The sequence below is a fragment of the Poecilia latipinna genome, unplaced genomic scaffold, assembly GCF_001443285.1.
Source record: "Poecilia latipinna isolate Pla-1442-1.1 unplaced genomic scaffold, P_latipinna-1.0 Scaffold1281, whole genome shotgun sequence".
Lineage (NCBI taxonomy): Eukaryota > Metazoa > Chordata > Actinopteri > Cyprinodontiformes > Poeciliidae > Poecilia > Poecilia latipinna.
In genome coordinates this window covers 82,904-102,885 of record NW_015113897.1, presented here as the reverse complement: position 1 = coordinate 102,885, position 19,982 = coordinate 82,904, and the positions used below count along the sequence as shown (strand labels likewise).

General features: G+C 43.9%; 2 protein-coding genes across 3 annotated transcripts; one reads left to right on the top strand and one right to left on the bottom strand.

The window, feature by feature from the left end:
• Positions 1 to 230: 230 nt before the first annotated feature.
• Positions 231 to 15,510, top strand: pfas (phosphoribosylformylglycinamidine synthase). 2 transcript variants are annotated; one of them, XM_015054842.1, is made up of 28 exons: positions 231 to 519; positions 2,235 to 2,359; positions 2,448 to 2,583; positions 3,569 to 3,674; positions 3,763 to 3,961; positions 4,838 to 4,943; positions 5,029 to 5,169; positions 5,247 to 5,371; positions 5,463 to 5,591; positions 6,969 to 7,106; positions 7,627 to 7,755; positions 7,877 to 7,950; positions 8,032 to 8,188; positions 8,268 to 8,329; positions 9,230 to 9,391; positions 9,517 to 9,753; positions 9,848 to 10,078; positions 10,187 to 10,367; positions 11,431 to 11,514; positions 11,664 to 11,819; positions 12,109 to 12,228; positions 12,964 to 13,109; positions 13,193 to 13,400; positions 13,811 to 13,902; positions 13,971 to 14,085; positions 14,167 to 14,316; positions 14,643 to 14,783; positions 14,946 to 15,510. In XM_015054842.1, exons 2-28 carry the CDS (start codon positions 2,239 to 2,241, stop codon positions 15,254 to 15,256), a joined length of 3,957 nt encoding a protein of 1,318 aa, XP_014910328.1. In that variant the 5' UTR covers positions 231 to 519; positions 2,235 to 2,238; the 3' UTR covers positions 15,257 to 15,510. The 2 variants fall into 2 exon arrangements, with proteins under 2 accessions (XP_014910328.1, XP_014910329.1); XM_015054843.1 differs by lacking the exons at positions 231 to 519; positions 2,235 to 2,359; positions 2,448 to 2,583; positions 3,569 to 3,674 and adding an exon at positions 4,106 to 4,119 and having other exon boundaries at positions 3,884 to 3,961.
• Positions 15,508 to 19,952, bottom strand: LOC106961253 (E3 ubiquitin-protein ligase RNF170). Its single transcript, XM_015054847.1, has 6 exons — positions 19,522 to 19,952; positions 18,955 to 19,064; positions 18,493 to 18,601; positions 17,309 to 17,382; positions 17,110 to 17,220; positions 15,508 to 16,257 (listed from the first exon to the last, which is right to left on the bottom strand). The coding sequence occupies exons 2-6, from the start codon at positions 18,973 to 18,975 to the stop codon at positions 15,910 to 15,912; spliced, it is 663 nt and encodes a 220-aa protein (XP_014910333.1). The 5' UTR covers positions 18,976 to 19,064; positions 19,522 to 19,952; the 3' UTR covers positions 15,508 to 15,909.
• Positions 19,953 to 19,982: the final 30 nt, after the last annotated feature.

Genomic DNA, 19,982 nt, shown 5'->3' with positions numbered 1-19,982 from the left:
CACAATGAATAGTTGCCTTATGCGATGTCACCCGAGGCAGATGCGTGTTGAAGCTTGTTTTATAGGAAGGTTGACGTTAATTTAATTAATACTGTTCACAACAAAATTTCAGGAAAATGTATTGATTTGTTATGAAGGTTTAAAATTATGAAAGAAGTGAAATTATGGAATAAAATGGGCAAATTTAAGTTTTATTCGACAGAACTTGGGCTTGTTGGCGAGAAGCTCATCTGTTTTTACACACAGTAGATACGGAGAGGCGCGGTGGTGAGGTGATGCATTCAAGGTCTTCCCAAATTGTCTGACATTCCAGGATCGTCTACCTCAACGATCCCCAGCTGCGCATGCGTGATGCGGTCAGAGCGGCGCACATGATCTCCGTCCATCCTGCCCCCTGCCAGCCTGCGTTGCCGACCCATAAGCAGACAACTTCCAAGCTTTCGTTCAGGAAGACGAGTCTTGTCCAGATCTGCGGTGACTGTCTCAGCTTTCCATCCTAAATTAGTGAAGCTGCTGCACGTAAGTTAGCTTCCTGCTAACTCTCTGATCCATAGCTTTCAATAAGTAACTCCTCCTCCTTTTGGATATATTAGTGGTGTTACTCTTCATCTTCTCGCAGTCACTCTTGTACTGTTGCTAATTGCTAAACTCGTAGTTACCGTGAAAAAGTGTGTGCGTGCTGAGTACATGCTTTATGCAGTTTGCTGCATAAAACTCCTGATTTATGCTCCCAGTGTTTGAATCACGACTGGCAGAGGAAAAACTGAAGTGAAAGAGCTTTGAAATGAGTAAATCTCTTGTTAGATAGGTTTTCCTCTAAAAGAATCAAACATGATGACGTGAATGAGGGAAGCAGACATGCATTTTAGAAACAAACTGATGCTGCATTCAAAAAGAGAAAACATTTTTCTTATTTGGACCTTGAAAATCTGACTCTGTTCTTTGTTGTTTTTTTTTTTTTGTCTTCACTCAATGCTGGCGGTTAATCATAAACCTCTTATTCTTTTCACTGAACGTAGAGATTTATATATAATTTTTTTGTTGTTATCTTGCTAAAGAATGAATTTGAGTTTATCAGTCAACGCATCTAAAGCAGAACAGAGGACAGTCCTGATCTGAGTTCACTCTCTTGATTAGGGGGTTTCAGTATCAGGGGTCGCCTTTTGTCAACATTTTATCTGTAGAAACCAGAGTTCTGCTCATCACCATGTTGTCTTTAACTATGCTGCTGAACTGGTCTTGAGTTGAGGCAAACTTTGCGATTTATCAGTTTCACTTAAAATTATTATTATTATTTTTTTTTTAAAAAGTAGATTTATTATTCATAAATGATCTGTACTTTATTTATTGTCTAACTTGTTTTGAAGTACTTTATCAGTCTCTCTAAGGCTTAAAATGCACTGTGGAAAGTACATAAATTTAATTTGAAAAGTAAACTTTTCACATTTATGTATACTTGATTGTGATTGTCTCTTTTATGATTTAACACACAGCTTCATTTGAAATCTGATTTGATTAAAATTATATAAGAAGTGACGTGAATGCCCAAACTATTACAATAGTTATATTTACCCAGTAGTTTGGGTAACTACTGACAAAAAGGAAATCTTTGAATAAAAATATGTTTTGGTTTCCAGAATTTCATGTGTTTGGGGTAAAATAAAATCTGAATAAAATTGTGAATTATTCAGATGTTATGAATCACAGCAACATTTAATTTCCCTTTGGGATTAATAAAGTATTTTTGAATTAAATTTGAATTGGATTTGAACCTTGATTTGCTACAGCAGCTCTGTTTTAATTTTTGAACCACTGACATAAAACCAACAGATACATTTGAACTCTCCCTGAAACCAAAAAGGGCCATTTCACCTCATTTAGGGTCTTTAGATAATCTTAGATCAACCATGTCTGGTTTGGTGACCAAGCAAAGAATTTACATTTGTTTTTTTGTTTTTTTTTTTGCATTTTTACAAATAAAGTAAAATTAAAAGCGATCACTAGTTGAACTTTAAAGAATCTGTATTGAGCATACATTTCTAGTAGAGCATAAATGAAGCGTACCTAAGTTGCCATACAAGATGCTAACTTGAACATTATGTTTTCAGCATCTTTGGAACATGCAGAGAATAATCTAAACATAAACTAGGCTGGGTTTTTTTTTTCTAAACTTGCTTCAAAAGGGGAATGCTTATCAGGCTCGTGCCTTGTAAACTGGATTTTCTTCTCCTCAGAAAAATGGCCGTCCTGAGGTTCTACAGCGGCGAAGCTCTGATTGGACGAGCCTTGCAGAGGGCAGCAAAGCTCTTCCCTCACCTGTCCATCACGACCGAGCTGTGCTACAACGTGGAGCTGACAGGTGAGATCACGCCGATGAACTCGCTCTAGGAACGGCGGCCGGCGGCCTTCCACCTTGCCCTAAATGCTCTTCCTGCTCTCCTCCGCAGGCTGCGAGCGTCTGGATGCGGCGCAGACGGAGGTTCTCCTCTGGTTGTTTCGTCCTCCTCTGCAGGCGGAGCCGCTGTCTGACCAACCGAGGCTCACGGAGGGAAGCGGGGACAAACTAGTGGAGATCGGACCGAGGTGCTGCTCGTGACTTCTGCACACCGGAGGCTGGCATTTCATTAGCTTTAGTGTAACAGCATACAGCATCCTTAAGGGTGGCGCAAAAAGAGAGGGGTCTCCTTAACTTATCCTCTTTGCATAACTAGTCTACATCCTCCAGAGGCCTGGTTTCTACGTCTCACTGAAGTAGCCATGAAGGAAGGTTGATTTGGCCGTATATTCAAGACAATTATTCTGTGAAGTGGGTTTACAGTTTATGCATTTTAACAAGGTCCTCACTGTGTTTTGGAAGAGAAGCAAGTCCACATAATCACTGATTCTCCACTGAATTTGCTCAAGAGGTGTAGGTTGTCTAATTTTTCCGCTGTCAGATTATGCTGCTGCAACAAACGCTAAATTTGTCTTGGGGCCCTTTCTCTACCAGCAGTGCTAATTAGCAAAGCCAGCATAGTTTCCTAATTGGAATCTGGTCCCTAGGACAGAAAGTGTGAAGCCTCACTTCCACACACAGTCTCTGGTGTCCCATGGTCAGCAAAAGAAAAAAACGTTAGCTTAGCCCATATCTGATCTGTCGGTTTCATGTTGTAGCTCTGCTCATAGTTTTGTAGCAAGGAACTTGGTGAACTGGTGAAAATGTATTCATTTATTCATGTAATGAGGCTTCGAGGGTAACGAGACCAGCATGAATATTCATCCGCTCCTTTTAATGAATATTCATCAGAATGCAGGCCACTGAGGTGAGACACTTTGAACCTCAACGTGTGTTAAGTGTGCCGTAATGTGGTTTGCTTTAGAGGAGTGACATGAGAATTTGTCAAAATGTTTAAAGTGGAAATGGACCAATCAGGTATTTTCCTGGCCAATATGTCAAATATTTGTCAATATTGGTTATTGACCATAGCAGCCTTATTAATGCTGCGCATATTTCCATATATTTGCATCCATAGAACGTGGGGGTCGTTCTGAGTTGTGCGTCAGCTTTTTTTTGTCTGTGTGTTTTCAGGCTGAACTTCTCTACCTCCTGGTCAACGAATGCCATGTCCATCTGCCAGAGCGCCGGCCTCTCCAACGTCACGCGAGTGGAGCGGTCCCGCAGGTTTCTGATCAAGGTCGCTGACGGTGACACGGGAAGGTCACGATTCCATTTTACTCCTACTTATTTATTTCTCTGAAGCGACACGTCCGTCTCCTCGTCAGGCCGAGAACGGACGGAGCGCGGGCGAGCTCAGCGCAGACGTGAAGGAGCTGATCGAGTGTCTCCATGACAGCATGACGGAGTGCGTCTATCAACATCCCATCACCTCCTTCGCCGTGGAAACCGCGCCGCAGCCGGTGTTTGAGGTGGACGTCCTGGGGAAGGGCTGCGCCGCCTTGGAGACGGCGAACAGCGAGCTGGGTGAGGCTTTTTGGCAGCGCTGAGGTCTCCGCTGCTCTGCTTTTACCTCCACACACACACCGAGTCTCTGGTGTTTATACCCTGCTGTGATATCTCTCTCCTCCTCCTCTCTCTCTTTCATCTTTCTTCATGCCCTCTTTCCAGTCTTGCAGCTCTCTGTAAGTACTCGGTGGAGGCCGTAACGTCACATGATGCATGACATTCCCACTTAGCTCGTTAAGTCACAAGACGATGAAGCCGCTGCTCATTATCTGGCATGTCTTGTTTCTGTGTGCCTCACTAACGTAGTGAAACCAGCAGACAGGCCTGCTTTATCAAACAGACCGAGCATGCTGGACGTGGTGTGACTTGTGGAGCAAAGCTGAAGATTTTGTGGTAAAACTGAAACATTCTGCGAAAAGTATTTGCTTCTCTTAAACGTTTAAACATTTTGAAACAATACAGTCGTAAACTTTGTGTATTTCAGTGAGGTTTGAAGTGATGGGCCACCACTGAGGAGGAGGGTGTAGAGATGCAGCTCCATGTTCTCTAAACACCTTCACTTGGCGCATCAATATGTTTTGCTATGGATTATGACAGCTGTGTTATATTCAGTCACATTCGGGGGATTAAAAGACGTAAATCCAGCCAAACCCATTTGGTCATTTTATTTTGCTTTGCTGTGGAGCAAAACATGGTTTATATTGCGAGGATCATTTGATCAGATTACCAGTCATTGGACGCATCAAAGCCAGACTGTGTTGGGTTTATCCTCCCTTGGAGAAGTGTCGGTGTGTGTCGGTGTGTTTGCTGTTTATCCTTTTTCTCTGTCTGAATCGGTTCACGCTGCCTGTTTTTGCCTTGGTGTTTATGCTGCTGTCTGTGTGCGTGCTCCAGGTCTGGCCTTTGACTCCTGGGACCTGGACTACTACACGTCCATGTTCCAGAGGATCAACAGGAATCCCACCAGCGTGGAGTGTTTCGACCTGGCTCAGTCCAACAGGTGGAGCGGAGGAATCGCCCGAGCATCCTCCTCGTTTTACGTTTTTGACTCGGTTCCCAAGCGTGTGTGTCCCTCTGTGTCCCAGCGAGCACAGCCGCCACTGGTTCTTCCGCGGGCGGATGGTGATCGACGGGCAGGAGCAGCCGGCGACCCTCTTCAGCCTCATCATGGACACCCAGCGGCACAGCAACCAGAACAACGTCATCAAGTTCTGCGACAACAGCAGGTGGCGTTGGGAGACGCTCGCGAGCCCGTGGCCCCGGGCCCCGCCCGCTCTGTGAAACGTTTCATTTCTGTGTCCAGTGGCATCAGGGGCGGGGAGCTGCGGTGCATTTACCCAGCAGACCCCTCGGAAGCTAGCCCGTACGAGACACGGCGCTCGGTGCGACACGTCATCTTCACCGCCGAGACGCACAACTTCCCGACCGGTCGGCTCTCACTTCCGCCAGTCAAAGTCACAAGTAACCGACGTGGCTCTAGTACAAAGTAATGACGCTTAGCGAACTCTGAACCTCGCAGGTGTCGCGCCATTCAGCGGCGCCACCACGGGGACCGGAGGTCGCATCAGAGATGTCCAGAGCGCCGGGCGAGGAGGGCACGTCATCGCTGGGACTGCGGGATATTGCTTCGGAAACCTGCACATCCCAGGTAGCTCACTGCGCCGTGGGGACCAACTGCTCTAATGGTGGCAGGAAATAAACATTTGTTTGTTTTGAGCTTTATTTTTTGAGCACTTTGAAAACCTTAAAGGGAAGAAAAACTTTCATAAAGTACAGATGGATCTCAATATTTTAGAATATCATCAAAAATCATTAGACAAAGGGTGTTTATTGTGATGTAATGCCCTGGACGATCATGCGGAGTATTGTTGACTTGTTGTTACTTGACCAGCAGATAGTTATTGACATTCTGCACAATAAGTCACAAAATGTTATCTCTGACAGATGAACTAAGAGGAAGTTGAGTGGAAGGAAAAAGTGTGGTAGTGAGCGATTCACAAGGCGTGGACTCCAACAGCAAGAGCTGCTGTGTATGGTTATACTTTTAGTTGGTGGTAGTAGTTACTTTTTTCAGAAATTTAATTTATTAATTTCTTTAGCTGGAAACTATAACCATTAATATTCTCAGAAATAGTCAAATAATAATATCCTATGTGCAATAAATAAATATAAGTTAAACTTTTCAACTTGAATTGCTGAAATAAGCAAATATTTAGGTTTTTATCTTATTTTCCTGAGATTCACCTATAATTCCAGAACAAAGGCCAGTGAAGTTGGTCAATAAGGTCTGTAAATCATTTCTAAAGCATAGAGTTTAACCCAGAAGTTTACACACACCGAATAAAAACACTCACAACTTTTTTCTTTTCTCACTATCTGAAGTTAAATTAGACCGGAGTGCTCTTGTTTTAGTTTAGTTAGAATTACCAAAATAATTGATCTTTCCTAAATATCAGAATAATGGCCTTGCAGCTTTACAAACCTAAGTGAAGGCGAAATGTTCATCCTGGAGAGGATTTGTTCTCCTGTCAACCTTTCTCCAAACTAGACATACGTTCGGGATGCACGATATATCGCGAGTATATCATCATTATAAATCCCACTGTGTGCAATATTCATATTGCAGAGGATTGTTTGGAGTGCAATAATTGTTGGCTAATACATGTTATGAAGTTGAATTTCTTACGCTAATGTAATATTTAGCCAGGTGGTCAGAGTCTGGATACTCATGATGACCAAAATGCTAAAAGTCATAAAGTGATAGAAGCACAGATGAGAAGTAGAGAAAAGAAGAAAATCTTGACTAAAAGAGACTGAACATATTTGTTCAGTCACTTTTCTAATTCTCCATTTTTTCCCCCCAAATTCTGTAAGCCTTGTGTGGTCTGACGTTGTGCTAGACTTGCTGGTGTTCCCACCTGCAAGAGGAACAATAGTAAATTATAGTAATTTAGGAAAACTAGTCTTAAAATACTTCATAAAATCATTTCAGTTTCAATACTTTTCTCTCTGTCCTCGCCTGCAGGCTACAGTCTCCCTTGGGAGCAGGAAGGTGAGGGCTGGGAGTATCCATCCAGCTTTGCCCCTCCACTGCAGGTTGCCATTGAAGCCAGCGATGGAGCTTCCGACTACGGCAACAAGTTTGGAGAACCTGTCCTGTCAGGTGAGAGAAGACGGTTTTGTTCTTCAAGTTTGAGTTAATTCACACAACTCGGGTAATAAACGGTGTAAAACTAGTATGTTTAATATAAATAACTACTCAAAGGTTCTATTTATTAGAGTAAAAAACACTCCAATCGATTATCTAATAACATCCGCTTAGACCTTCTTTCAGTGTTGTAGTTTGGCCTCCGTCCAGGAGAGGGCACTTTTTTTTATTATTATTCAGTATGTAATGAAAAATTTGTTATAAAAGATGGTTGACTCTCTTGATATACAGTGGGTTTTTTTTTTAAACGGCTGCTTATCAATTGTTAATTGATCAATAAGATCCGTCAACTTTACATTAATTCATTAATCGAGATCCTGCACTGCTGTCTGCAATAATATTTAATGTTTGTACTGAGGATGTTGGGGATTGCCATACCAACATTTCAGGAGATACTTAATGACTGATACTTGAATGATACTTATATGTCTGTAGGGTGTTTGGTTACTATTATCTTAGAGTCTTCTTCTTCTAGGTTTTGCCCGTTCCTTTGGCATGCGGTTGGCTAATGGAGAGCGGCGGGAATGGATCAAGCCCATCATGTTCAGCGGCGGTCTTGGATCGATCGAGGACAACTACGTGAAGAAAGAGGAGGCAGAAGCCGGTAATGTCCGACTGTCTGCGTGAACTCCAGCAATCCATTCTGCAGCTATTTTTACAACGCGCATTGATCAGTGAGTCACTCCGTCTCCCGTCGCTCCTCTTCTCCGGCTGTTTGCAATCAGGGATGGAGGTGGTGAAGATCGGCGGGCCGGTGTATCGGATCGGCGTGGGAGGAGGAGCGGCCTCTTCTGTTCAAGTACGAACCACGGACAGGCTGGCAGCGTGCTTACGTGACGCTGATGATTTTTGCAACGAGGAAGCTGTTTTCTTACTGCAGGTGCAAGGAGACAACTGCAGCGAGAGGGACCTGGGAGCGGTCCAAAGGGGAGACGCTGAGATGGAGCAGAAGATGAACCGCGCTCTCAGGGCCTGCCTGGAGAGAAGCAACGGCAACCCCATCTGCAGCATCCATGATCAGGGAGCAGGAGGAAATGGTTCGAGCTTCGTGGAGTTTGAAAGCATTTTAAACTTAGAAATGAGAGGCCGAGGGCTGATGTGTGTTCTCGTCTTAAGGTAATGTTCTGAAGGAGCTCAGCGAGCCAGCCGGCGCTGTGATCTTCTGCAGTAAATTCAAGGTAATGGGCACAAACATCTCAACTTTTGCTCAGGTTTGCACATGAATGCAGTTGTTTTGCACCAAGAAAAACAAGGGTGGGTCGGAAACTCGTGGGCGGGTCGGTCAACAAGCAGTGCCAAAGCTCTGCCAGGTTGTGGTGACAACAACACTCTTTAGTGTACATGCTGTTACTGAAGGAACACCTAGAGGTTGCCATTTTCAATATCAGTGAGATGCTTGAAGTAAAGCTAGAGGAAGGAAAGAAATGAAATGTTTTCAGTGCCAACATTTTGTGGTTTATCTAGCCTGCAGGAAAGATCAAGACTTTAAGCAGATAACAGGAAGGCTCAGTGGAATACGGCTTGCTTGCTTTCATTTAACTGAGTTTTTAACAACTCTGTCCTGAAGCATTCTGGAGTTAAAGAGCCTTTCAGAAATGTCAGAGTTAAACTGTCAACATTCTCAAGGAATACACAGTCTGCTGTTTCAGTAAGGCTGGCTGTGCTAATCGCTATTGTAAGGTGCTAACCACAGTGTTAGCTGTTGGGCTGCCTCTGCTGCTTATGTGTAAAGACTATAAAGGACTGATAATGACAGGAAGACCAGAAAAAAAACTTCCTACTATATATTCTTAAATTTGAATAAGAAATATCAAAAATATCAAAACTATGGAGAGAGAAGAGTGCCAAATTATAAATAATTAATGACTAAATTAATCAAATGTGTAATTAAAAAAAAAAAACTTGACATAAATATAGAATTATTTTTATGAGCCTCAATTAAATGTAGTGATTTCATTTTTCAGTTTTAAAAAAATTATTTCATAAGTTATTTATTTATTTATTCATTTTAATCTGGCACTCTTCATTCTCAACACAAAACCACATCATTCCCCTCTTTTTTTTCTGTGTGTGTGCAGAAAGGCGACCCCACGCTGAGCGTTTTGGAGCTGTGGGGGGCCGAGTACCAGGAGAGCAACGCTCTGCTGCTGCGGCCGTCAGACAAGTCGTACCTGGAGAGAGTTTGTCAGCGGGAAAAGTGTCCTGTTGACTTTGTGGGACGCATCACAGGAGACGGAAAGGCATGCTTCATAACTTTTTTTGTCCACTGCGGCGTTAAAACGTAGCGGAAAATTGTACCGGGATGGCAGCAGCTTGTTTATCTTCATGTGTGTGTTTTTTTGTTTTGTTTTTTTTTTCCACACAGATCGTTCTGGTTGATGACGAGGGAAGCGACGGCGATCGGGCAGACGGCGTCCGCCATCCTGTTGACCTGCAGCTGGATTGGGTTCTGGGCAAGATGCCGCAGAAAGAGTTTCGGATGGAGCGCCTGGCCCCCACCCTTCTGCCCCTGAGTCTTCCTGTTGAGCTGACGGTCAGAGACGCCCTGCAGCGGGTTTTACGTTTGCCTGCTGTGGCGTCTAAACGCTACCTGACCAATAAGGTGGTGTCTTTTGCCAAAATAGTTATTTATATATTTTTTTTATTGTTCCAACATTTTGTGACTCTGTCCCCACTTTGCTACCTCCCTCCTTTAGGTGGATCGCTCTGTAACCGGCCTGGTTGCCCAGCAACAGTGCGTCGGCCCCCTTCACACCCCTCTGGCCGACGTGGCGGTCGTGGCTCTGTCACCGTTCGGCCTGCAGGGGGCGGCCACGGCCATCGGGGAGCAGCCGGTCAAAGGCCTGGTTTGCCCAGCGGCGGGGGCCCGGATGGCTGTCGGAGAGGCTCTCACCAACCTGCTGTTTGCCAGAGTCACGGCTCTGAAGGTGAGACCACCAAAACTACCAGCAAACATGTTGTGGAGCTGAAAGTCCCGACTGATGCGACGACTTTTCAGTTTCTGAGATATTTCAAGTTTCCGTGCCGCATTTCAGGATGTGAAGTGCAGTGGGAACTGGATGTGGGCCGCCAAGCTGCCCGGCGAGGGGGCATGTCTGTGGGACGCCTGCAAGGCCATGTGTGAGGTCATGGGTCAGCTGGGCGTGGCCATCGACGGGGGCAAGGACTCTCTGAGCATGGCAGCCAGAGTGGGGACAGAGACGGTCAAAGCGCCAGGTACCCACACTTCAGTGCTTCAGTGCAAGAAGATCCTCATCTGGTTTATAGAAGCTCATGTAGGCTCGGCAGTCGCTCTGTACGAACATTTGAGCAGCAACCATCATCATTTACGTTCCTCACCGCTATTTATGCACCACAGAATAGGCAAAGAGAATTTTCTTACAGATTTTAAAAGGACAGCATCGCAAGAAGAAGAAAAAGATTAAACCTAAAGCTTCACACACAAATAAAGTCTCTGTAGCAGTCAGGATTTTGATCTCTTATTTTCCAAAAGTAAACATAAACCTCATGTTTTAAGCGTGAGGAGTAGCAAAATGAATCCATCAGTACAGTGCAATAGTAAACTGTTAAGAAACATAAAATCTGTGTGTTTTTACGCTGTATTTTTGTCTGGGTTTTATAGCAAATATCTTAGTTTTGCCTTACATCCAGTGCACTAACTTACAAGTAACTCTTCAGCAAAATATAGTTGCTTGTTTTAAGTCAATAGTTTCTTTATTGATGAAAAAGTACTAGATCCACTAGCAGATTTTTTTTTACTTAAAACACAGGAAAATCAGTGTAAAATCTGCCAGTGGAGCTAGAACTTAAAAAAAAAGAAATCAAAATTAGTATTACAATGGCCGACTTCCTGAGAAACCCTCGGCTCATTCACTGTTGTCTGAAAGGTTTTTCTGTCTCAGATGCTAAAATTCTGATTTTTTCTTTGTATCAACCGTCCTTTTGTATACATGTGGAAGTTTTTTATTTCCTCTTTGAATCATCCATAACAGTGAACCTTGGGCAGTCTGTTGTATTTTTAAGCAGTCAGCCCTTCTACCCTTTAAAGTAAATGAAATATAACCTGAAATCAATACATCACTTGAAATCGTATTTTTGCTCCGTCATGAACTAATAACACTTCATCTGTTCAGCCTCACGGCCAGAATGAAATATGTCCCAAAAAAAAACGGCCGGGAAAACGCTTGTAAAATCCTGTCTGCACGTTTCGTCCTGTGTTTTTGTCTGTGTACTCTTAATGTATGAGTTTCTGAATTTAACAGGATTTAATCTGCTTCAGGCGCTCTGGTTATTTCTGCGTATGCCGTTTGCCCCGACATCACAGCCACGGTGACGCCGGATCTCGAGGATCCAGATGGGAAAGGTGCGATATGCCAATAGAAACAAAGGACGAATCCATCACTCTGATTGGTTGAAAGCAGGATTTTTGACCTGAATTGACCATAAGCCACACTTTCTACAACGTCACAGTGTTTTTGTATTTTTTTATTTTTATTTTTTTTACCCCTCTAGGCGTGTTGTTGTGGGTCCCAGTCAGTCCAGGCCGCCACCGTCTCGGTGGCTCTGCCCTGGCTCAGTGCTACAGTCAGCTGGGGGACGTTTGTCCTGACCTGGACAGGCCTGAGTTCCTGAGCGCCTGCTTCACCACCACCCAGAAGCTCTTAGAGGGTCAGTCTGCCAACACATTCAAACTTTTAAGTACGCAGATGAACACATGCAAGTGTTTGCTTTGGTTAAGTCTGCCTAGGGGTTCCCCCCCCCCCCCTCACAACTTGTCCTTCATTAGCTATAATCGTACCGGCGATAACACTGCCCCCTGCTGGTTTGGTTGTTTATTTCAGCAAATAAAAGGCTGCCATTGATTTCCATCAGTGACTTTTAGAAGCCAGAGTATCAGTTTTGTTTTATTATTACAAAGCTGAAGTTTTTTTTATTTATTTTTTTCCTCTTCGCTCAGATCGTCTCCTCAGCGCAGGACATGACATCAGCGATGGAGGCCTCGTTTCCTGCCTGCTGGAAATGGCTTTCGCTGGGAACCGTGGGTTTGACGTTGAGCTCTCTTCAGACGGATCCGGAGGTGAATGAGTGGATTTGTTCTGCTTCTCTGTCATAAAACATTCAGCCTCTTCAGGTCCTTATGCTGCTAAGACCTTTTACAGGCGCTCATCATCAAAACGGTGAGAAATCTCTCCATTTTTACACAGGCATTAGAGATATTCGTCTTAAAAACTTGAATTAAATGCCACCAACTTCCTCACAGATACTATTGTAAGAAAATCAGATCAGGTTTTATAAGAAGTGCAAATATGATTCTTGCTTTTTCCTTTGGATGCTGCAACATTTCTGTTCCACATGTCTGTGTTTCTATAACTATACTCAAATATTATAAATCCTAAACTACTTTTTAAGGGAATTATTGAGTTTTATTAAAATTAATTTCTTTCAATATCAGGTTAAATTTTGAGGCTTTTGTTTTTGTTCAGACTTGAGCAAACTTGAGGTTTAACGCAGATATTTATTCTAATATTTCTACTTATATTTAAACTACTTCAGTAGCTTTTGCATTAAATTGTGTCCATTCAATTATTTTTTCAATACAACCTATATTGCAGATCCTTAAAAAGTACACAAAATTAAGACCTTAAAATGTATTGGATTCCCTTTTTTTCTTTTTTTTTTCTTCTTTTTTTTTTTAAATGTATGTTTGCCTTACATGCAGGTGCAGGTTTTTCTGCTGCAGCCTGCTCACAGTATTCACTCTGCCTCCTCTCCTTTACTCAGTAAACTGTGGCGCTCCCTGTTTTCTGTGCAGTGATGGAGCTGCTGTTCAGCGAGGAGCTGGGTTTGGTTCTGGAGGTTTCTCAGACTGACCTGGAAGCCGTCTGTCAGAGATACAGGGATGGAGGCCTGCGGTGCCATCGCATCGGCAGAACCTGCGGCTTCGGACCAGAGGCTACGGTGAGACGTCCGCAGAGCATGCCGAGACCCTCTTCTGTTCACACCGATTGATTCTCTGATGCCCCTTCCCCGTCGGTTCCCAGGTCAGGGTCCGGGTGGACGGACAGGAGGTTCTGTCCGAGTCGCTGCCCGACCTCAGGGCCGTTTGGGAGGCAACAAGCTTCCAACTGGAGCGTCTCCAAGCCGACGAGCTGTGCGTGAAGCAGGAGGAGGAAGGGCTTTCCAGGAGGATGCAGCCTTACTTTAAGCTGACCTTTGACCCCTCTGAAACTCCTAGCATACGGCAGCTCGGTAAGATCAATATTATATTATATACAAGATTATATTGGTGTTGTGAAATATTCACTTGCAAAATATTTACGTGTCAAACGTTTGATATTGTGTCATGTTGCAATCACAAATTACAATGTTTTTTTTTATTTATTTTGTTTTAGAGATTTTCTATGATAGACCAACAGAATATAGAGCATTATGGTGGGATGGATTATTTCACAGCTTTTTACAAATAAAAATCAAACATTTTGTATTAATCTATTACTCTGTATCCCTCAAAAGTACATTACAATCAATGGTTCTAATGTGAGGAAATATTGAAAAGTTGAAGGGGTAAAAGGATATATTTGTAAGTTTTCATATTTCATGGTAAAGTAATCCCAAAGTTAACTTTACTGAGTCAGTAATTTCTGCTTTTCTTCTTTCAGCTGCAGGTTTGCCACGTGTCGCCGTGGTCAGAGAGGAGGGCAGCAACGGAGACAGAGAGATGTCCGTGTCTCTGTTCATGGCGGGCTTTGAGGTCGATAACAAGCGCCTCGCAGTCATGTGCGCTCACTTCCTGGTTTAAATGTAACCCTGGTTGTGCAGGTTTGGGACGTCACCATGCAGGACCTCTGCTCCGGATCCGTCACCCTCCAACCTTTCAAGGCGGTCGTGTTCGTCGGAGGATTCAGCTACGCAGACGTCCTGGGATCAGCCAGAGGTGAACCGTGAAGCGATGCTTCATGACAGGATGCCTCCAGGTGCAGGTTCCTCCTACTAGCAGTTTCTTTCTTTCCTTCAGGCTGGGCTGCCACTGTGGCCTACAACCCCAAGGCTAAAGCTGAATTTGAGCGATTCCAGCGGAGGGAAGACACCTTGAGTCTGGGAGTGTGCAACGGCTGCCAGCTGCTCGCCCTGCTGGGCTGGGTGGGAGAGGGAGAGGAAGGAGCAGGTGAGATCAGACCAGAGCGCTAACGAACAAAGAATATTCACACTGCCTCGGATCCAAATGTAGGAGCTCAGAAATGTCTTATTCAGCAACAGAAAAAGAAATCCAACTATTTAGGGCTAAAACTAACAATTGTTTCAGCCCTTAGGTTTTTGAGAAAATAGCCACTTATCAGTTCATCGTTAGTTGACCGATAAGATCAACCATCTTTAGATTAACTCACTAATCGATAACTTGCATGCCGATTAGGCTGCTTAGATTATTACTTAACTTCTTTCTCCCATTTTGTTTTTGTCAAAATGTTTTTTTTTTTTTTTTTTTTTGGTTAGACTCTGAAGTGGTGCTGACCCACAATCGGTCCGGCCGGTTTGAGTCGCGTTTTGTGAGCGTTGGGATCCAGAGTTCGCCGTCCATCTGGCTGAGAGGCATGGAGGGCTCTGCGCTGGGAGTCTGGGTCGCTCACGGAGAAGGTAAAAACTCTGAGCCTCGTCGGATCCTTTGGGTTCGTACAGCAGTTAAAATAAAAATCGGGGTTTTTACATATTTGCTTCGCGAACAGCTCTGCTCGCTAGTAGGTTCAGAGAGCACAGCGTCAGCAGCCATGTTTGACGTTTGTCCTCTCCGCCCTGCAGGTCTAATGCGATTCCGCAGCCCGCGGGCCCAAGACCTGATCACCTCCTCTGGTCTCGCCCCTGTCCGTTACCTTGACGACCAGGGTTCCCCCACAGAGGAGTACCCTCTGAACCCTAATGGCTCCCCTCAGGGCATTGCAGGCCTGTGCTCCAGGGACGGAAGGCACCTGGCCATGATGCCCCACCCGGAGCGCTGCACCCTGGGCTGGCAGTGGCCCTGGGCCCCCAGGGACCTCCGGCCTGCGCTCTCACCCTCGCCCTGGCTGCGTATGTTCAGGAACGCAGCCGCCTGGTGCAGCAACACAGATTAATGTGATTCTAGTGCTGGTCAAGTATTACAGGATTCAACTTCTCACTTTCTGCTACATGACTTTGTGTTTTTAGTGCAGTTTTTGATGTCAGAGACGGTTAAGAACTCAAATGTTTACATGTTGAATCATCTGACACTAATAATGTTTGCTGGAATGATCAGCTGCATCCTTGAAACATTTAAAACTAATCTTCATCATGAATTTGTTTTAAAAAAAAAAGTTTTCTGGGACTTAAATAAAGATGAATGTTACAGTACAATAAATAATCTTTATTTTAACCATAAAAACAACTTCCTACAATGTCACATATGTACAGGGAAAAAACATCACAGTACTGGCACGATGGCTGTCGTCTGCAACCTGCTACATTTACAGGTTAAACTTTAAAGGATGAGATTTAAAAAGTCTTTTCCAATATTGCAGCAACTAATTGACGCTCGGGAGCGACAGCCGAACCGCCACACTGCATTTGAACGCATCACAGTTACATAAGCTCTGTAAACACTAGACAAGCAGGCCTGGAATCCACAGTCTGAGGGGATCAATGGTGTCCGGCTCTTGTCAATATTCTCTCATCTGCTCATGCAACGAGGCAGAGAGCAGAAATCCAATAAAAGTCCATTTCAAACGTCTTTCGGTCGAGCAGCATAGGACTACAACGAGCTCCCCATGACTCCCTGTGAGGTCGTTCTGTTCGGAGAGTGTCGTCCGCCGTCTGGTGCAATTTGCTGGTTGACGTTAATGACGCAAAGGAGCAGCAGAATGACCACCACCAGGTCGTCCAGGACCCCCAGCAGTCCGCAGAGAGAGGGATCCGTTTCCAGGGGGGTCGACGACGACGGCGCGGGGTCGACGAAGAGGGAGGAGGAGATGGACACCACAGTGCCAACGCAGCACAGGGCCACCCTGAAGAGGAAGAGCCAGACGAGGCTTCCCATGGTGCCAAGGCCACGAGCCAGTAACTGCAGAAGAAGAGGAGCGTCGCAGAGGTAGTCTGTCACCTGAAGGGGGCGCAACAAAGGTCATGTCAGAGGGTTTCACACAGGAAAAAAAAAAAAAAAAAGGCAGAAAGGAGCAAATCTAAAGTTTAACCTGTTCTGATCAGATGAGATAAATTTTTTTTACACAGATTTAAAAAGCTAGAAAAATGGATGGAGCTAAAAACAGGGAAATCGAGCTGAGTGACATTATCCCTCCACCTTCTTCGAATCAAACCAATGGTGCCAAACGTTTGTGGGGCAAAAACCTTTATCTGCTGCCATCATTTTAAAGATATTAATGAACGTTTCCAGAGGTCATCAAAGGTCAACCAGCACACCTACATCAACTAAATCAAAAAAGAAAAAAAAAAACTGCTAGAAAAGTTTAGCTGCACAAACCAGTGCAAACAAAGCACTATTAATTTATACCAATTTTGTTTGGGAGGGGGGCTTAGCTTCTTTCTGGTCCTGAATGCATCGTCTCCACTTAGTTATGACATCATCAGGGTGCTTTTCTAAAAAAAATACCTTTTCAAAAGGACTGCAATTTTATCTGCTTCTATTTTACTAATCTGCCATGCTCCCATCCTCCAAGAAGCCCATTTCGATTTCCCAACAGCGGTACGTGAAGGAGAAGAGCCTTCTGGGAAATCAATTATCTTCTGGCTCTGCCTTTGTCAAGTGTTAACGAGGTCCTCTTTCGTCTGCCTTTTTTACTTATTTTTTTTAGAATGAAATAAAACTTTGAGGTTGCATAAGAGGTGCTCTCATTACCGAACCCGTTGTGTGCAAATGTAATGAATCTCATCTCAATCTCGTCTGATATTGCAATTCATCGCTGTGAAAGGACGTCGTCCTAGTGCAAACACTGACCCTTCGCGGGGCTCCAGAGTAGCGTTTGTTGTAGTCCGTGATTTCCCCGAGAACTTTCTTGGACTGTTGATCTGATCGGCTCTCCTTAAACAGGTTGCACAGCACGCTGACCTGAAAGAGAGACGGGCTGCTTTTTATTACAGGTGTGACGCTCGCCATGCGGCTCTAGATTAACGGTAAATCTGTCACGTCAGTCTACCTTCTGTCTGCAGAGGGGACAGCTGACTGCGTCCAGCCAGGAGCCATGTCTCCAGTAGGTGAGCAGACAGCTAGCTGCGGAAACAAACACGACGTTTTAAACACATTTGTCTCAAAATGTCAGTTGATTAAACAAGGTTTCGGTTTTCTAATATCTGTGGAGAGTCTAGACGGGCGTTAACGGTGAACGTGGCGGGGAGAGCATGTGTTTTGTAATCAGTAGCTGATAGCGTCAAGGTTAAACAGGAGTGGGTTTATGTCATAAATGCTATCACTATCCAGATGTAAAGATTTCCAAACATAGAAGCTAAACGATTTCTTTCCCAGCAGGACACGAGAACCGTTGATAAAGTAAAAAGCCTGGCTGAAGTTTATGAGGCTCTCTGGTTGAAGTTCACTCAGAGAGCCGACCCGTCTTCACTCATCTCCTCACTGCACTAACGTATTTATTAGGACTTTATGAACAATATTTTTCCAGTTTTGGTTCTTCAAGTGAAGATTAACTCTGTGAACTTCTGTGCATCAATAAACCACAATCAGGGCTACAGCTGCTGTACACTGATTCTGAATCACTTGTTGACCAGCGATATGCTGTGCTCAGCTCAAGGATTCACACATGAACTTCTTCACCTTTACAACATCAATGCATTTAATGCATTTCACTGGGAAATGTATCTTCTGGTACTTTGAGGTGCATTTCTTCCACGTTTCAGCATCTGGAGACTAAATTTTGCCCATTATTATTTGCAACATGGGTCAGAGTGACTTTGAAGAGGTCCTTCTAACTCATGAATACGTTTTTGATTAAATCATTCTGGCTTTAGAGACATTGTCCTGCTGGAAAATGAACCTCAGCTCCAGAATAACAGCTTCACAAATTGGTCTGTATCCCTACAGCATCACACACATCCACCATTATATTTTCAGGATGATGTGCAGCGCTTGCTTTCAACCATATATGAAGTTTTCCATGGGCATAAAGAATATTTCATTTTGGTTTCATCTCATGCAGATTTTTATCTTCATACAATAAAAAACTTTATTTTCCCCCCTCACTTTTAGTTATGCACAACTTTGCGTTTGTCTGTCACTTAAAATTCCAATAAAATACATTGAAGTTTGAAGTTATAATATGAGAAAACGTTTACTGTAAGAGTGGATGGGTCACTTTGTGTGATCTCGTACCACAGAATAAATGGCCGCAGTTGGTCTGGACTGGGAATGTGGCCGTCTGCAGGCACACTGGGCAGTGGGAGTCTCTCAAGCTCATGGATGGACAAGACTGTGTTGATTCCTAAAGAGAGACACGCGTAAGGAAATTACCAAAAGAAAAAAAAAACAACCAAAAAACAAATGTATAAAAGCATATAGAGGAGAATCAGGAATTCCTCTGAACAAGTGCAATGGGTTTTGTCTTGAGTCATAAAACGCTTCCAGAGACTTTGTGTTTAGTTAAGGTTTAATAGGCTCATATGAGGAAATGCGGGATTGTTCCAGGCTTTGTTTGGTAACAACTCCCTGAGGCCGATTACAACCCCTAATAAAAGTTGTGATTATTATAGGGTCGGACAATGGATGGCATGAGGATAATCACGTACTGAAGAGCCTGCAGCTGCAGCTGTGGCTGTGTGTAACAGTGACACTCACCTTATGGCAGCTTGAGTGCATTTTTAGCCGCTGGCTTTGTGCAGGTCGAAGCTGTGGATGACGCCAGGTGATCCTGACCCACTTGATCTTCAGGGTGCAGATGGAGCAGTCTGCAACATATGACATGACATGACATAAATGTGTCATAAACATGAGCTCATATAGCTGCCAGTGGCGAGATACTGACAACACATCACTACTGACTTGAGCTTGATAAGAGTGATTAAGCTCGAATCTTCTCTGATTGTGGCTCACACTCATATTGATGCTCTGCAGTCTGACAGTTTGCCTACAGTATTTAAAGGTTGCAGTATACATGTCTAAAATTAAATAGGCTAACATTGTCACCCAAAGTGTATTTTTATACAGTTTTAAGCATAACAAGTATAAAGTGCATCCACAATGAACAGGATTGACATTAAACGATAAACGCATCAGAACAACCTCTAAAAATGTCCTAAATAAATCCCATAACTTTACATTTCTACACATATGAATGAATTCAGTCATTTTGGGAAGAGCAGTTTGGAGTCTTTGTTCAAGAAAACACGAGGAAGTGCGAAGTACCTGGACTGAGACGAGCGCAGCGAGGTCGCGGTTCTCGTAAAAGCAGACGTGTTCAGCAGAGAAAGGTACAGTCTCTGTTTCCAAGCGGGAAGTGAAGTTTCTGCCTGACAGCATTGCAGCAGATAATAAATCCCAGCTGCTCGTCAATGATTAACTACACCCTCCAAAATCAGACGGAGGCCTTTGGTTTAAAGGTAGCGCTGCAGGCGTCGGGTCAATGAGACTTTAGAGGAGCTACAGCAAAGAAGGCGTTTAATTTAGTTTAAATCGGACTGTGATTATTAGTGTTTGTAATTTAAAAAATAATGAACATGTATCCGTTTTACTCTGGTCACTGATAAACAGTTTGGATCATATGATCAGTGAGATAAGTTTCCTCCCACGCTTTGTTTGGTGGGTAGGATCTGAATTAGCCAATCATTTACTTTTCGTTTGCTCTGGCAAACCTTCTCCACGCAATA

Coding starts and splice junctions, on each gene's coding strand:
- pfas (XM_015054842.1), top strand. CDS start 2,239: ATGGCCGTCCTGAGGTTCTACAGCGGCGAAGCTCTGATTGGACGAGCC. Junction 7,951..8,031: donor GAGCGGCCTCTTCTGTTCAA/GTACGAACCACG, acceptor TTCTTACTGCAG/GTGCAAGGAGACAACTGCAG. Junction 14,317..14,642: donor AGAGGGAGAGGAAGGAGCAG/GTGAGATCAGAC, acceptor TTTTTTGGTTAG/ACTCTGAAGTGGTGCTGACC.
- LOC106961253 (XM_015054847.1), bottom strand. CDS start 18,975: ATGCACTCAAGCTGCCATAAG. Junction 18,602..18,954: donor TGCACTCAAGCTGCCATAAG/GTGAGTGTCACT, acceptor GTCTCTCTTTAG/GAATCAACACAGTCTTGTCC. Junction 17,221..17,308: donor GTCCCCTCTGCAGACAGAAG/GTAGACTGACGT, acceptor TCTCTCTTTCAG/GTCAGCGTGCTGTGCAACCT.